The following is a 17,487-nucleotide window of genomic DNA, read 5'->3' as shown; positions in this document are numbered from 1 at the left end:
CAAATTTTCTTGAGACGGACATTTGAGTAGTGGTGTTGTTGGTAGTGAGGAAAAAAAAATTGTAAAACTCCTGTTGTAGAGATGATGCTGATGTTGGGCAGAATGCACTGGCGCTTGTCCTGCCCAGCCAAGTGTGTGACAGCCAGACTGGCAAATATGGCAGAGTTCCAGCCACACCTGAGAGGAAAGTGGGTATTTCTGCTCAGGGAAATATTCTGTGAAATGGTGACAGTGTCTGCAGTGACCAGGGGACCTTTTTGTGCAATCCCTTCTTGTGCTGCCTTTCTGAGACATTGCCTCTTTCATCCTCATCTTTAATGTTCTGACCATCAAAGTGTTTGCACAGTTTTTCAGAAGGCAAATACGGTTTGCTTTAGGTTGGATTGTGGATGTGCCATTGGGTGCTTCAGGGGAGTAAAATATTCCATGGAAATATGATAATAGACAAATATTATAGACAAAGTCAGGCAAAATCCAGGCTGGGCAAGGGATGGGCAGGTCTTGGCTTGGCCTGTGGTGTGAGCAGCCTGGCTGAGAGCCTCTGCTTTCCTTTTCAGGTTCAGCAGGAGCACAATGAAGGCAGTGCTCTGCTCTGTCACCTCTCTCCCTGTCATAAAGTCCTCAGCACTTTTTATAAGAGTTTCTTTGCTTGGGGCTCTCTCAGACAGTGGGAACAGTCAGCTGGTCCCAGCACGAGGCCAAGTTCAGGAAGTTCCTTCCCGGGAAGGATGTTCAGCACAGAGAGGAGGGAGTGCAGGGTGGGAATGAGCCTGTGCCCTGCTTTGGGGACACGGCTGGCTGGGCTGCTGAAGGGAATTGCAGGGTTTTATTGTCCCCCACAGAGGCTGGCCCAGCTGTTCCTGCTCTGATGGTGTCACTGTTTCTGTCCTGCAGTTGACTGCTGGGACGGGCCGGACGGGGAACCAATTGTCCACCATGGATACACTCTGACTTCCAAAATCCTCTTCAAAGATGTGATTGAAACTATCAACAAATATGCCTTCATCAAGAATGAGTATGTATCCAGCCTGCCAGCCTCTGAGTCTCAGGGCTGTGAATGGGAGTGTTCCCTGGCATCCTTGTACATCCCTGACCTGTTCCAGAATTCCAGACAGAATTTGGAGTTGTTTTCTGGGGGAAATCCTTCAGATCCTTCAGAAAGAAACACCAAGGCAAAGCTGAGTAGGGGTCATTCTGCGCAGGGGTGTGGAGCTGGCTTTATTGAGCTTGTACAACACCTGAGGAACAACAGGTTTTGCCAGTGAATGTTTTTAGTGAAGGGCTGGCAGTTAAACCACTTTGTCTCTCTGGATGAGCACTCTGGTGCTGCCAAGGCTACACCTGGGTGCTCCAGGGATAGGAAACAAGTCAGGGAATAAAGGATCCAAAGAGAGAGTAACCTGGTTGTGGACAAAGCAGGGCGTTCATCAGAAAGAGGTTATTTTCCCTACAGGTATATTGTTCAGAAAATCAGTATTATTCATGGGAAGTTTCATATACCTTGGCAGTTACTGTTCTCCTCCTCCACACAGTCAAAATGTGTGTAGCAACCTTTGTTTTTTTTTAAATAGAAATCACTTTATCACTGTAAAAATTTTCCAGTAGCTCGCCCAAAGCAGCCCATCTGCCTTTACAAATAGAAAATAAACTTGCACTAAATTTTCAGACCAGGCAAACTTCTTGTGAGCCTGATACTTCTTGCAGTTTGCCTGAAGTCATGATAAACAAATCAAAGGCAGTGCTTCTGAAATGCTTCAGCTTTTAAACCTTTGCAAAAATGGTAACTGGGACCACATCATCAACTGGGAAAGTCTGGTCCTGGTGTGGCTCAAATCCTGATGAGGAGCCAATGAAGGCCAGATGTCAGGGTAAAAATAATTGATTTTTAATGAATGAATCCCTGATAGTTTGATCCTGCAAAACTCCTTTATAAAAGGCTGTTGTGCTGATCTTAAAAATGCATCATCTCTAGAGAGAAATCCATCTTCAGTGTGGTTTTACTGGCACTGACCACAATGGAGTAGATGCTCCACAAGTCCTATCTTCAACCAGGCATAGTTGTTTCTTGGCCTTGGTCTGGATAATCAACAATAAATAAGAACAGTGAAACTAAAACTAGAAACAACACTTGCTGTCTTTGTAGAAGAGGCTTTGTCTGCAGGTTTATCTGTAGGACCCTGCTCTGTTGTTAGTGGGAAAAGCCTTCATGGTGTAAAAGCCAAATTTGCAGCTGGTGCTTTCTGGTCCCTGCAGGTACCCTGTGATCCTGTCAATTGAGAACCACTGCAGCATCGTGCAGCAGAAGAAAATGGCTCAGTACCTTACAGAAATCCTGGGAGACAAACTGGATCTGTCCTCTGTGCACAACGATGACTCCACAAAGCTCCCCTCACCAGCAAGTCTTAAAGGCAAGATCCTGGTTAAGGTAAACTCCTGCTTCATGTGTCCTTTCCCTCCTCTTGTTTGTGGTGATGATTTCTGCCTGGTTATCACTGTACCCTAACTTAAATCACTTCACAAAAAACAGACCTTAGGAAACTGCTACTTAAGGTTCATACAAAATATCTTCTCAGTCAGTAAAACCCTGGAAATAGCATGCTTTGAATAATTTGGGGTTTTTTTTAGAATATGTCATAGCAAGAGCTGCATGCTCCCCTGCCTCTGTAATAAATTTATCTTCTAGGGCAAGAAACTTCCAGCCAACATCAGTGAGGATGCAGAGGAAGGAGAAGTTTCTGATGAGGACAGTGCTGATGAGATTGATGATGACTGTAAACTAATGAATGGAGATGTAAGTGAAGTGAATGTAAATGTCTGTCAAGGCTTCCCATCCCAGTGAGAGGAAACCTTGGGGGAGCTCTCTGGATTTTGGGTGTGGTCTGATCTCTGGGGCTCATCACAAGTGGTTCAGGTTCTAAACCTTCATGGGGGCAGATTCACAAAAGTGCACAGGAAGCAGCCTGTTCTAACCTGTTTCTAGGGGTTATGTTTCTAGTTTAGAATATTAATATCTTATGATTCTTCAGTGCATCACAGTGTGCTTCCCCTAAAATGCAAAAAAAGAAAAAAAAAGAAGAAAAGAAAATATTGTATTTACATCAATTTCTGGTCATTTTTACAGAGCATCCCTTTGCTTTGCTGAATGCTGAGCTTCATTGATTTTTACTGTAAGAAAAATCTCTGCTGGCTTCAATCTGAAAATCCCTTGTTTCTTCTTCCTTTTTTAAAAGTTCTATTTTTTTGTCACTTTAATCTTTTGGCAAATTCCACTGCACCTTGCAGAAACAATACAAAACACAGCAAAACCATTTAATGACATAAACCAGATTGTCTTGGAGACAGTTTGCATTCTCAGTCCTCTCTCCCTCAGGCTATTTCCTCATTTTGTATTATGGATCTGATCCTTTTCATCTAAAAGAGAAACTTCTCTGTGAATAAGACTAACAAAGGAGAAATTGAATTTCTTTGCTTTTTGGATGTTATTACATGTCAGCATATCACTTTTCAGTGTTTTACAGCACCATCTTTGTTATTAACAGTTCACTTTGCTGAGATTTACTGATGCTTTGAATCTGAGATTTGCTACACCTGGTTTGCTTTCCAAAACAAAATTTTGAAGAGTTCAGAAAATCAGAGCTTGTTTCATGACAAATGTAACTGGGAATTCTTGGGGCCTACTGAGAGAACACAATCTGTCACCCCTTAAAAGACCTGAGTGGAAAAGAAAACTCTTGATTTTTATTTTTGGTTTTATTTCCCCACCTCCCCACGTGGGCCATGGTGCACACAGAGCAGGGAACAGGAGTTCTCTTGCATTTTGCCTTTGATTTGCTGAAAAGAGGATTCCAAAGCATCTCCCATCCCTTCCACCCAATAGATCTCGCACCTCTTGCAGCTGCAGAGTCAGCCTGGACATGGCATGGGACTCACATGATGCTTCCTTCATCACTGCCTTGTTTAATGGTTTAAGGTTTTGTTTGCAGGCATCTGCTAACAGGAAAAGAGTGGAGAATATAGCAAAGAAAAAACTTGACTCACTGATAAAAGAATCCAAAATCCGTGACTGTGAAGATCCAAACAATTTTGCAGTTTCCACTCTCCCATCCTCAGGAAAGGCTGGGCTGAAGTCTGATAGTAAGAAGGTGAATTTGTGTTTAATTGTACTTGTGTTTCATTAGTTTACTAAATATATCTTATATTGACTTCAGCTTCATAGCTGAATTCATGCAGTTAATGATGATGCCAGGTGAACATCACTGTCAGATACACAAACTATTTATCTTGCTCACACAGCAATTGGAGCATGAAATGTACTCTGAAATGACTTTTCAACAAAGAATTTGATTTTCCATTATAAAAACTCCTTTTGAATGTTGGGCTCTTTTTGTTCCTCAGTTCTCTATGTTCTATGCATTTTCAGTATATTTTAATTTTATATTAACTCTAATTTATAAAAATGTACTCAGCCCACAGACTACACTTCATGAAGTTGAGGCATTTTCATTTTAGGCTTTGTAATAAGCCACAAAAACTTTGGGAAGGTTGTTCCACGCAAATGAAAAAGCAGTGGAGATCTGCCAACAATAAGCAGGTGCAATAACCAGGGATTAAAACTAAACTAGGGATGAGAACTAAAAATCAGCTTCCCAAAACATTCTGTGGGTGAGTTTTGATGTATTTTAAACCCAATGCTTTACATGATGTATCAGAGAATTCTTGTGAGAGCCAAGCAAGGCCAAGGCTTGACAAACCCTTTAGCAGAGATGTTACCCAAATAGTCAGTGCTAAAATCCCCTCCTGTTTGTGTTGATACCCAGAGACCTCTGTCTGAGCACTCTGTCTGAGCTCCTGTGTTCTTTCCTCTCTCTTTGGTTGCTTCAGAGTAAACTTGAGGATGATGCAGAATCCGGGGAAGATTTCAGTGCCAGCAAGAGGCCCAGCAGGTCACTCATGGGCAGCTTCTCCAAACGCAAGGTGAGCCCCTGCCAAGGTGAGGGCTTGGCACCAGAGCTTGGATTCTTGGAGGGATTTTTATTTTTGCATGCACTGGAGAGGAATTTCATAACTGCAACATCTGCAGCACCTCGCTGTGAGGCTGTTCACTGAACAGACAGGCTGGGGAGCTGCTTATCATTGTGCATAACATCACGGATTCAATCTACATGAAGGTCTGAGGGCATCCAAGATCTAGCTGAGAACCACAAAAATTAATTTACACCTTTTATCTGAGGATTTGTGCTTCCTTTGTAACAAGGCTCAGACCCTGGGCTGAGTTTTCCCCATGTGCAAATTTTGCTGCAGAGCTGAGTGTTACAAAAGCTGTCATTTTCCATTTTCTCTAAGCAACACACTCATTGGCATAACAAAGCAGAATTGTAGCCAGCTGCTCAAACTTTGATCACACAGTTATGATATTATGGTTTTATTTCTTCTGGCACAGAAAAAAGGAAGCAAATTGAAAAAGGCATCAAGTCTGGAAGAGGGTGAAGACGATTCGGATTCTCAAGGGAATTTAGCCAGGAGCTCTGTACATTACAGCAGGTTTGTTAAATGATTGGACAACTTTGCTGCTAAAATATGCCAGCATAAATGCACCCACTAAATAGGTTTGCTTCTGGTCTAGATGCCAGTTTGTTGGTGGCTGCAGTGGGGAGATGTCAATGTCTGCCACAAAATCACCAGAATGATCTCTTGCTGCTCTTCAGATTCATTAGCCAAGCACAGTGGACCTTTTGTGCATTTTGTGCTCTTACTGTCTCATACATTTCTTTACCGTGATTTATTTTTAAATAGGAAAGATAACATTTACCCCTTAATTGGTGGGAAGTTAATTTGTTCTGGTAATTTGTTACCTTTCTAGGGTAAGCCGACAGAAGAAGACAATGAAGCTGTCCAGGGCCCTGTCTGACCTGGTGAAATACACAAAGTCAGTTGGCATCCATGATGTTGAAACTGAAAGTAAGTTGAACTAAAAGTTTGGTGAAAATAATTGCTGCACAAAGAAATGGAAATGTTTATGTTCTTACATATCTTTTCATTAGAAGAAGACTTCTTAATGAAGGTTCAGGTCATCATCATATTCAGCTTCACTTTCCCAACCATAACTGCCCCAATAAGCAGAGTGTCTGCTGTAATTTAAGGAAAACAGAGTTCCCTCTGAGTGGCATGCACTGAAATGATGCTTGATAGCTAAAAAGGAACTAATGCTATGTACTTTTGAAAGCTTTATCTAGATCATAAATAAATGAATAAGGAGATTACCTCTAATCTCCTCTGCAGTCTCTTCCAGCTGGCAGGTTTCATCTTTCAGTGAAACCAAAGCCCACCAGATCCTGCAGCAGAAGCCAGCGCAGTACCTGCGCTTCAACCAGCACCAGCTGTCCCGCATCTACCCCTCCTCCTACAGGGTGGACTCCAGCAACTACAACCCCCAGCCCTTCTGGAATGCCGGCTGCCAACTTGGTGAGCTGAAACCTCTTTATTTATTTAATTTTTTTTGGTTTTATTTTGGGAGGGATGCTGTGGGAAATGGATTTGTAGAGGATTCTGTCCATGGGATAGGACAGATATTGCTGAGAGAGAAATGGAACTAGAAAGGAGTTTCAAAGGGTGGCTTTGCAAATAAGACTGGATACTTTAGAGAAATAGAACTATGAAAGATGCATTTTAGTAAGGCTTACAAGGGGTAATTTTAGGTGATTTGCTTTAAAACATTTACAACATAGTGTAACAAAAGCTGATAGGCCAAGAAATGCTTATAGGATATTGTAATTAGGAAATAGTTGGCTTCTGATTCTGATGGTGTGAATTATAACATCCGTATTGTCTCACCCTTCACATGAGACTAAAAGTAGAATAAAAATTTTTGGAGCACCTCTCAGCTGCCCCATCTCTGGGTCAGAAAAGAGCTTAATCCAAGGGGATGTTTGAATAGGAGCACTGGAATCACCCCTTAGAGCACTCTGAGTCCTCTGCTTACCCAGCTTTGCTGACCATGGAGTCCTCCTTGGTACTGTCCCTGGATTGATTACCTTGAACATGTGTCTTACATGCAAGGAGTTGTCTGGTAAATGGAAATGAATGAACTTCTCAAATGCAAGAGGTCTTCAGAGTTCAGTTCTTCTGGAGAGCTTCTCTCCCTGAAGCTCTAATATAAGAGAATAATTTTCCATAAGATATCTGATTTTGTTTTGCATCTAAGAAGTCAAATTTGAATCTGATTTATTTATTTTTTTTAATAGTTGCACTAAACTACCAGTCAGAGGGGAGAATGCTGCAACTGAACCGGGCCAAATTCAGTGCCAATGGGAACTGTGGCTATGTCCTCAAACCCAACTGCATGTGTCAAGGTAAGGAAAACCAGCAAAACCAGGGGAACACTGATTGCAGGACAGGATTGAGTGTGAGGCCTTGGTACAGTTTGTTTAAAAATTCATTTCTGATGCCAGAAGCAAAAGAGCCCCAAGGTATCTGTAATTAAAGTCATGTTGCACCTTCACATTATGGGATTCTCTATTCTTACAGGCGTCTTTAACCCAAATTCTGAAGACCCACTGCCTGGTCAATTGAAGAAACAGCTGGTACTAAGAATTATCAGTGGTCAACAACTCCCCAAACCACGTGATTCCATGTTGGGAGACAGAGGAGAGGTATGGGACAGCTGTGGTTGTTATTTTGTGGTGCAGAAGGTTTATTTTCATACTGGCTGGGCTAAGCATGAGGATTTCACACCCTGCAGTTACTTGTCAGCACACACAGACCATGAATAAATTAGGTCATGAACATCCTACACCTTCTGGTGGTGTTTTTTTAGTTTTAAGCATCACAGTTGTGGTTTGATGGTTTTCCTCCAATTGCCAGCACAGTCCTTCCAGGAGAAGCAAAAAAAGAAAAAAGGGAGAGAGATCTTACCAATTTAATAATCCACTCCATAAGGCTCAGGAGCAATAATTACCCAGACATTCATGTACAGTGCCCATATTGTAAAAGCCATTTGCTTGGGTTCCATCTTCTTTGTCACTCTTTCTTTTCAATATTTGTCGGTTTTTGTTTTTCAGATCATAGATCCATTTGTTGAAGTAGAAGTTATAGGCTTACCTGTTGATTGCTTCAAAGAACAAACCAGAGTAGTTGATGATAATGGTAAGATTGTCTGGGATTTTTATGGCTGAAACATCCTCTTTCAGGCAGGTTTTTTCATAAAAATAGGAGTAGATAAGATTTGGTGCCTATTATGACAAAGCACTGAAAACTGGATTTCAGCATTTTTAATGTTAATTAGACTTGGATCTTGACTTGTTTGATTGAGTTGGTATAAATATGCTGAAGGTCTCGGTATGAAACAAAGCATTTTTTTTCTCATTATGTGTGGGAGAAGGGTGTTTTGAGCTTGCTGTGGTCAAAAAGGCAGGTTGGCCAATCCCCTGCTGAAAGCAGGGCCAAATTTAGGCAAGACCCAACTCTGTTCCTTGTGGGAATACTGAATTTTTCAAGAACAACCAATCTGTCAGGAAAACCAGAATGACAGCACAGCTTAGGCAGACTTGTTGTTTGTTGTGAATGAGATTCCTGAAGGCTGATTCCCCCTTTGGAAGGTTTTAACCCCATGTGGGAGGAGACCTTGGTGTTCACAGTGCACATGCCAGAGATTGCCCTGATCCGGTTCCTGGTGTGGGACCACGACCCCATCGGGAGGGATTTCATCGGGCAGAGGACAATTGCCTTCAGCAGCATGATGCCAGGTAAGAGAAAGAGTCATCCCAAATCAATGGGCTGGGATTTTTTTCCTGGGAAAAATCAAAATTAATGTATCTGCTGCAGAAATTTCTAGTTAGAACAAGAAAAGCTGGAGTCTGGGCCCTGAGTTCTCTGCCTTAGTCAGCTCCTGACTGATATGGTGATGAAAACTAAATCAATTAACTCTAGATTTTTGGGACTAGATTTTGAAAAAATAGGTAAGATTGTTAAGCAGGGTAAATACTGTGGGTTTCAAATACTTTACTCCTTTACTGCTTTGTCCTCTCTTTCTTCACACACGTTTTTGAAAAAACTCTAGAATTTTGATTGGTTTTGTGACTCTGTTCTGTGTTAAACTACTACTCATAAAGTTACCTATTCTAATGATGGGATCCAGGCCATTAAATGCCATTTTCTGACAGTTTCCTCTTTCTGTTTTCATTTCAATCTTCTTTCACATTAAAACTTCTTGTGTGTGTATTTTTCTTTCCTTTCAAAGTAAAGAAAAAACTTTCTCTTTAAGATTAAAAAACCCCATCCATTCTCACTAAACTGACCTTGGATGAAAGGTTTGCAGTCTCAATTATGGACTAACAGTCCAGAGGAGAGAATGTGGTCAAGCTTAAATCATGGTTTGACAGCAGCAATAACAGAGCCTGGATGAAACAGGACAGGGCTGTTTTATGAAATCATGACAAAAAATGGGGGTGAAGTTTGCAGGTGGTGTGGCTCAGCTACACCTGAGTGTGGCAAGGTGATGCTCAAGCCTGGAACCTCACTGTGAGGAGGAGCTGGAAGAATCCTGCTTGATCTCTTCTGCTGCTCCTAAAAGGAAAATCTCCAGCTGCTCCTCCTGTGCCAGCCTTGTTCCAGCTCTGCTCCCTCTGTTTCAGGTTACAGACACGTGTACCTGGAGGGCATAGAAGAGGCTTCCATCTTTGTGCATGTGGCTATAAATGACATCTGTGGTAAGGTGAGTGTCTCTGTGGTGAGCAGCACCCCCACAGGAGCTGCCAGCACCTTGTATCACACCAGGGAAGCTCAGTGGGTCAAGGTCCAGGCTGACATTTTTGTTCACTTGGAGTAAAATTGATCGCTGTGCTTGTCGTGGTAGCCTGAGATCTTTCTGAATGTCCATGGAGATAAAGGCAAATTGTAGGGAAAGTGATAAAAGAGATTCTTGCAGTGCCTTTTTGAGGAAGCCATAGGGGAAGGTAATTTCCTTGCAGCACACACATTTATATAAATAATGTGATTGTGAGTGCACCTTGCTGAACCAAAGGTGGCACACCTGAACCCTGAGCACTTGCTCCCTGCAAAGCTGCTGCTTTAAAGGCTCTGTCTGATGTTTTAGCATTTTAAATTTAATTAAATTCTTCAAGCTTATTTACTTTGGATTTTTTGCCATAATAACTCTTAAAATGCAGAGGAAAAGTGATGCTGGTAATAGCTGGACATATTTACACTCCTTGTGTGTTATTAGGGGTGTGATTTCTTCACGTGCAGGAAATAAACAACTCTTAGTGTGCCACATCTCAATTTCCACGAAAGTAAAGCCCTAATTTCAGACTTGTCCTAGGCCAGATAAAAAGGAGGCAGCTCCTGTGCTCTGAGTGCAGTGATCTGTGCTGTTAATGCCAAAGAAATCAGGTGCAAAGCTCCTTGCAGGATCTGTTTGTCCTGCAGCAGTGAGATGCAATATCAGCATCATGACAGCAGGAGGAAAGAAAGCTTCTCTGCCTCCTTTGTTTTCTCATTTTTCTTCTTCAATTTCAAAGTCAAAGTGTTACAGAAACCTACTCAAGCACGAGTAAAACATCAGCAGCGTTCAGGGCTGTTAATGCCAGTGAAATCGGGTACGGAGCTCCTCGCAGGACCCCAGTTGGTCCCGCAGCAGTGAGATGCAATTTCAGCATCAGGACAGCAGGAGGAGGCATCCAGCGGGCTGGGAATGCCCAGCTCCTCCTCCAGAGGGAAATTCGAGCAATCCTGAACAGGAAAACAGCTTTTTTATACTTATTAATCACTCAGTTACTCAACTCCAGTCGCTGCCCTTGCCAGCAGTGTTTAATGGAAGGGCCGATGTTCATCCTCTTCAGCAGTGAAGTATTTTCAATTCAAACCTCCTTTGGCAAATTCTCTCTGTTTAGCCTTAATTTCCTGGCCTTTCATAATAATTTGCTCTTCCTAACTTCTTCATGAGTGACTGGCTGGGACAGTTTGCAGAAGGGCAAATGCCCTTTGAAACTTTGGCAGTTTTTTTTGGGACATAGATTTTTCTTGGTGTTCCCTGATTGCTTCTCATTGTCACTTCAGTCTCTCTGGGCTTGCTGCTGTTAGGAAGTGGTTCTGTGCACAGACAAAATACAAGGATTTGAAAGGAAAATCTGTATGTGTTGTGGTTTTTGTTTTGGTGGGGGGTTTTTTTGTCTTTTTTTTTTTAATTTATAATTTTTAATAAAAACCTCTGAAAATGTGGAACAAATATTACACATCCCTTTCTGGTTTGGTCTGTCTGAATAACTTTTTGCTTTGATTTTTGGTTAACAGACTGCTGTCCAAATTAGTATTTTTTCTTTTCTCCTCTCTTAATTATGGGCAGAAAAATCACCCCAGTTATCAGCCTGGTTTGGTTTTTACCCATTCTTTATTACTTGGTTTTACCCATTCTTTATTAATCCAGAGATTCTAATGCAAACATTTACATTTTGAGACTTTTTTATAAATGGAGATATTCCACCTGCTCAGTAGCTTGGTATTACTAAAACAGTCTTAGGTGAAAAAAAGAATCTTAACTTGTGTGTGAAATCTCTTTCAGATTGCTCTGTTTCCTGGAAAGGCTTTTCTTTGTTTCTGTCTCTTCTGTGGTCTGCTGATGTAGTGCAGAATTTCTTGTGGTTTTTCTAGATGTGCCTATCTCTGAGCTCCTCCCTCACTGTTACTCTGCCTTTACTCTGTCTGTTTGTGATTTCAGTGGGCTTCTCTATGTCAAAAAAGTCTCCTTTTAGAAGCAGAGCGTTTTTAGACGCCTTGAAGGTACCCCTCCTGTCCCAGGGAGGTGCAGACACCACCACACACCTGCATGCCTTGAGCTGGTGGCTTCATTAGCATCAACCTTTTCCTTGGTAGCATCTTTGAGCTCTCCAACTCATGGAACATGATCTGTGACATTTGGCTGGGTCACCCCTGTGGGGTCACTGATGGCCACAGAGCCCTCCCCGTGTGAAGCAGATCCAGGATAAAATTCCTGCCACTCTCCCCCTTCTCTGAGCCTCTCCCTCTCCTGCCTTTTCTCTGGAGGGCTGCGATTCAGAGCCCTTCTTTCACACAGAAAAGAACATTGACACTGAATCATTTGCTAAATTGGGGGAAAGCCTCTTGTGCTGTTTTTCAAGTCTGCTTTCCAGAGTGAACAGTCCTGTAAAAGCTGGGCTGGAAGCTGAAAGCACAGTGTCCTGGATCTCCCTCAAAACTGCTCTCTTTTTTTTTTTTTTTTTCCTTCTTTTAAAACTTTTTTTTCCCCCCTAAGTTAATCAAATCTGCCTTTGTGTTCTTGAATCACTCCATTGATTCAAGCAACAGTGTCCAGCTTAACAAAGCTGCAGCAAACAAGCCAGAATGACACCTTGGGCCCTGCACTGCCTCCCATTCCATCAGTGCTTCCCTTTTCTTTTTGGTGGATATTATTTGTTTGTGTTGTTTGTATGACAATTTTTTCTGGGTTTTGCAAATATTTATATTGTCTGATTTTTATAGCAAAAAATTCATGTACTTGCCAACTTGTCTCCCAGTAATCCAAGCAGATTGTTCAATAGTCTGGCTCTCACAGATGATTTTCCAATATTCAATATTTGCCTTGCATGGGAAAAATCAAACTCCACCATCTCTATCTTATCCTAAAGGTAATTTTTGATAATGTCTTACTCACGCTGGAAATTGGCACGTGATAAGTAAACTTCAATCAATTATAATTTACTAAATATTATATAAAAATAATATTATGAAAAATTTTACTGGCCCTTGTGTCAGCCAAATAAACCTTGGTCCCGCAGGGCAGCTTGGGCAGGACACTTGGGGTAAAATCAGCTCTTAGCCCAGGCTCAGTGCACAGGGCAGCCAACATCTGCATTAAGTCCTGCACAGCAGAACTGGAAATGCACAAGCAGGCACTCAAATATTTATTTTGGGGTGAAAGAGCATTGTAATTTAAATGAGACTCTTCTGTGCCATTGTTGGGCACAGCAGAAACGTGGCCTCATGTGACATCACAGGGCAGAAGTGGAACTGACAGCGAGCGCCAGCGAGCGCGGCTGCTGGTCAGGGTCTGCCACAGGCTTCCTAAAATGCACTTCAGCCATGATCCACCCTGGCTTTATTCATTCTGGATGCTACAGCTGCTCAAAAGTCTGATCCAGCTGGGAAATAAAGAGAGCAAAGGGGGAGAAGTAGATGAAAAGAGAAATACCTTTCTGTGCCTGAAGTGATCTCTGTGCTCAGAGCGAACCAACGCTGACTCAGGCATCAGCCTGGCCTTGGAGAGTTGGCAAGTACACCTGGAATGTTTGCAGGAATGCTGGAACTCTGTTTCATTGAAATGTAAATCAGTTGTATGGTGGTGGGAGATTTATGATGGTGGATTTGTGTGTTTAATGCTTAAATAACTACTGAAGACTGTGGACAACTGTAATGTGACACTGACTAACTTCCCTTGTTTATAGTGTGTTTCCTCAGTGCTGAACACATACACCAGTGTCTTGGGATAAGTGTTGTATGGTAGGAAAAATTACCAAAATGCAATCACACAGGTAGAAATTGAAATACTCCATGATCTTTTGTGTGTGTATAGTTAACTGCTATTCATGACAGTGCTCAATTCAATTCGAGTGTAGATCTCCTTTATATTGAAAAAAATATTCTATTTTATGGCCAGTATTTATTTCCCAACAGTTCCTAGAAAATGCATTTACAGCAGGAATTTTAAATACATCTGCTTTGGGTGAAACTGAGAAACTCTTCAGCTTTCAGAAGGAAAGCCTTGTAGACAGAAGTATTTCCTTTTTTTTGCTGTTGTCTTTTCAATAGCTCTAATGTTTATGTAGATGTTGTAAGTAATTACATGCTAGAAAGAAAACGATGACAAATACAGAGATAAGTGTGGCTGCAAAATGTTATCTAAAAACATAGCTGAGAAAAAAAAAAGATGTGTTATATTGCAAGGCTGCTGTTAGTGATTTTTTTTTTTTCATTTTTAATGCCTGTCCTATTTCTGGGTTAGTTCTCATGCTGATGGCAGGAATATATCAGGAAACTGTGTGCGAACGATCATTTGTTCATGAGTTCCTGTGCTCGGGAGGAAGAGCCTTGCATTTTTATTTTTCTATTATTTTCTTTTTCTATTATTTTTATTTTAATGTTTTTATTCTTTTCTTATTTCTTTTGCAGGCCAAACAAGCTCTAGGTCTAAAAGGGCTGTTTCTCAGAAATCCAAAGCAGGCCTCTCTGGACAGTCATGCTGCTGGGCAGCTCCATCGCAAACATTCCTTTAGCAGCCACATCCTGAGACGGACGGCCAGTGCACCCACCAAGAGCCAGAAGAAGAACAAGAAGGGCTTTCCAGAAATTGCTTTTGACACAAAGGACAGCAGCTCTGCGGGGGCTGGAGAAGGGAGGGAAGTGGAAGCTGCCTCCCAGCCTCGCTTTGTGCAAGAGCCAGAAAGCGCTTCCCCGTCCCCAGCTCCCCGAGACGGTGCCACTGGGGAGGCACCTGGCAAGGGCTTGAAAGGTAAGGCCCAGGGCTGTCCCCAGGGGCCAGGGCAGAGCTGTGCCCACCCCGGGGCTCCCTTCAGCGAGCCCTTGCCCAGGGCACACAGGGTGAGGCTGCAGGAGCCCCTGGGCGAGAAGCCGAGCGTCTTTGCCCGCTGTGCCATCAACAGCTCGGGCAGGATCGGAGTGGCCACCAACTGCATGAAATGCATGATTGGCTCCAAAGAGAGCCCTGACCCTGAGGGGCCATGGAGTGACCACCCTGGCAGGCCCACGGTGGCCAGAGAGCCCCTGCAGGCCGGGCAGGGCAGCAGTGCAGAGGAGAGGGTAGAGCTGCACACCTGGGTGGTCAGAGGGCAGCCCAGGCCGCTCTCAGATTTGCAGCCTTGCAGCAGCCCTGGAACTGCAGGTGACCTGAGGAGGAGCAGCCAGGCCCTTGTGAGCCCAGGGAAGACGAGTGGTGACTCTAAGGGCCACGGGATAAAGGCTCACCCCCGGCAGCGCTGGCAGGGCCACTCTGGTGGCAAGTATGGAAGCACTGTCAACTTGGTTGCAGCCAGCAATGGCTCTGTGTCCTCCAACTCCAGCAGTCTAGAAAGCCTTGGAAGCCCAGAATTCCCCAAGCACTGGGCTGAACCTTCTCGAAGGCAAGTGGGCACCCTCCAGAGGGAAATGAACGCCTTGTTCGTTCAAAAATTGGAGGAAATTCGAAGTAAATCCCCTATATTCTTTACTGGTAAGACCAGATTTTCTTCACCCTTCTCCACTGTAGATCACGTCATTGTCTCAGCTTCTGCATAGCATCCTTACTTAGAAGCTCCTCCATGTTGTTTGGCTGTCAAGAGGTCTTTTTTTTTTTTAATTTTGGCAATGACAGAAGAAAAAAAATCTGCATAAATATTTTTATTTTCTTTTTTTGTAGAAGTGTCTGGTTTAGCTTAGTCCTTGCCATGCCTAGTTAACCATCTGCAGTAGTGGCACTGTCAGTAGTCCATAAATGTTGGGGTTGTTTGTTCAGGGCTTTTTGTTTCCTTGATTTTCTTAGTGAATGTGGTATGATACTAAGTAAATTTTAAGATCCAAACCAGAGCATTAAGTGAGATTAAATATGGAAAACCCACATCAACAAACAATATTTCCATTATCAACCTTTGTGTTCCACTGAGGGATAACCACATCAGGAATGATGTCTGATGTGCCCTCTGATAACAATAAACCTGTTCCCTCCTCAAAGATCTTGCAAAATCACTGCTGTCAGTCCAGGAATTACTGGATGGATTTCTCTCTTCAGGAGATGTATTTTATAAACACAGCAGCCCATTCTGCTCCTAAGTGTGTGTGCAAACATTTCTGCTGTGCTGTGATGTTCCTGGCCTGAGGGCAGAGGGTGTGATCTGCTGCTCCCTGGCATCAGCCAGGCTGGGGCACTCCTGCCATTCCCCACTGCCACCCAAAATGTGCCCAAAACTTAGAGGAAAGTTCCTAAAGCTGCAGCATTTTGTGGTTGTTTCAAACTGGGACTGTGTGGCTGCACCTGTACCATGAACTGGGAGTTTGTAGAGACGGGAAATCAAAGCAGAGGCAATCAAAGGATGGCTTTTAGTGAGAAAAATGGCATTTTTGCTCCTGATTTGGCAGGAATGGGACAGAAGGAAAGAGATTTTGATAAGAATTTTCTGCTTCCCAGAACTGTAAGGAGAAAGTAGGAAATGCAGCTTTTGGCTGTGACTGCAAGAGCTCCTCCTCAAATCCCTCACTCTCCTTGTTAATTGTCCAAGAAATGTGGACACTGATGATTACATGTTCAGGAACAGTGAAATTATTTTGGTGCTTTTCCCTTTTTTCATAACAGATTCTGACTGCTCACCTATAGTGGGCTTCTTTGAAAGCCTCATACAGAAATTTCAGATATTTTATTTATTTGACCAATTTCATCTGATTGGGTGCCTGAAATTTACCTTCTATTTTTTTATACATTTTTTTTTTTTAAATAAACATATTTTTCCAATATCTGCTTCAGGCTTTTAGGAAAATACCAGGACAATGGGAGGGGAGAGATTTGCTGGTTCCCGTGACTTGCAGTTAATCCAAAGCAGCAGAACTCTTTCTATGCCTAAATTATTGGCATTGGGCTTTTCACAAACTCTGAGTACTGTGACATATGAAACCATTTCCCATTATCAGTGCCAGCTCCCCTGCCAGCCCCCCAAGTCACTGAACAAATATTGTGATATGCTTGAAATTTGATTAAATCCATCTGACTTCCCAAGCATGGAATCAGCAAACCCTTAAAATGGTGAAATGGTGCCTTGGACTGGCTGCTGCTGGTCCAGTGACAGCCCCTCTGTTTGCACAAACAGCTCCCTTTCCCAAACTCCTGCAAGGCCATGCCTTTGGCCAGGAAACCAGGGAAACCAGCTCCATGGCTGCACTTGGGAATTGGCATTCTGCTGGGGGAAGTGCCCTGGGATAAGGCAGGAAACTATAGCTGGCCCTTTATTATATATTAAATAAATGTATTTTATAACAATTATTTATATAATATAAATATATAACAATAATATAAATATGTGTTATATAAAAATATGCAACATGTAAACAATTATAAATATATTGATCTATATTTAACAATAATATATAATATAAATATATTTAATAATATTTATTCTTACAATAGCTGGCCCAAAATTACATTTTTCCAGAGATTTCCCTTCCTAGTGTGCCCTAATCCGTGCTGCTGGATGGGCAGAAGGAGAATTTATAAATCTGATCAGCTCTGGGCCCTTTCTGACACTCCTCCAGGCACTGAGAGTCTGGAATGTTGGATTTGGGTTGTGGAATGTTGGATTTGGGTTGTGGAATGTTGGATTTGGGTTATGGGCACAGGTGCCTGATTCCCTTCCAGCGCTCCCAGCTAATGCAGGACAGGGCAGAGCTGCTCCCACCCCTGAGTTCTGCACTGGGCTGGAAATCCTGGTATCCCAGGAA

At 42.6% G+C, this 17,487-nt stretch overlaps 1 protein-coding gene across 1 annotated transcript in view; it reads left to right on the top strand.

Annotated features, from left to right (window-relative positions):
- PLCH2 (phospholipase C eta 2) overlaps window positions 1-17,487 on the top strand; it is a 36,175-nt gene that overhangs the window by 14,225 nt on the left and 4,463 nt on the right. The window contains exons 8-21 of the mRNA XM_066564169.1: window positions 895-1,015; window positions 2,254-2,425; window positions 2,684-2,791; window positions 3,984-4,142; window positions 4,882-4,974; window positions 5,441-5,541; window positions 5,861-5,958; window positions 6,280-6,462; window positions 7,242-7,349; window positions 7,525-7,649; window positions 8,058-8,142; window positions 8,595-8,741; window positions 9,630-9,709; window positions 14,179-15,235. Coding sequence (XP_066420266.1) covers window positions 895-1,015; window positions 2,254-2,425; window positions 2,684-2,791; window positions 3,984-4,142; window positions 4,882-4,974; window positions 5,441-5,541; window positions 5,861-5,958; window positions 6,280-6,462; window positions 7,242-7,349; window positions 7,525-7,649; window positions 8,058-8,142; window positions 8,595-8,741; window positions 9,630-9,709; window positions 14,179-15,235 — 2,637 coding nt within the window. The remainder of the gene's footprint in view (window positions 1-894; window positions 1,016-2,253; window positions 2,426-2,683; window positions 2,792-3,983; window positions 4,143-4,881; window positions 4,975-5,440; window positions 5,542-5,860; window positions 5,959-6,279; window positions 6,463-7,241; window positions 7,350-7,524; window positions 7,650-8,057; window positions 8,143-8,594; window positions 8,742-9,629; window positions 9,710-14,178; window positions 15,236-17,487) is intronic.

Source organism: Molothrus aeneus, chromosome 21 (assembly GCF_037042795.1).
Source record: "Molothrus aeneus isolate 106 chromosome 21, BPBGC_Maene_1.0, whole genome shotgun sequence".
Taxonomy (NCBI): domain Eukaryota; kingdom Metazoa; phylum Chordata; class Aves; order Passeriformes; family Icteridae; genus Molothrus; species Molothrus aeneus.
The sequence above is the reverse complement of the archived record's forward strand: the minus strand, read 5'-3'. Positions and strand labels throughout refer to the sequence as shown.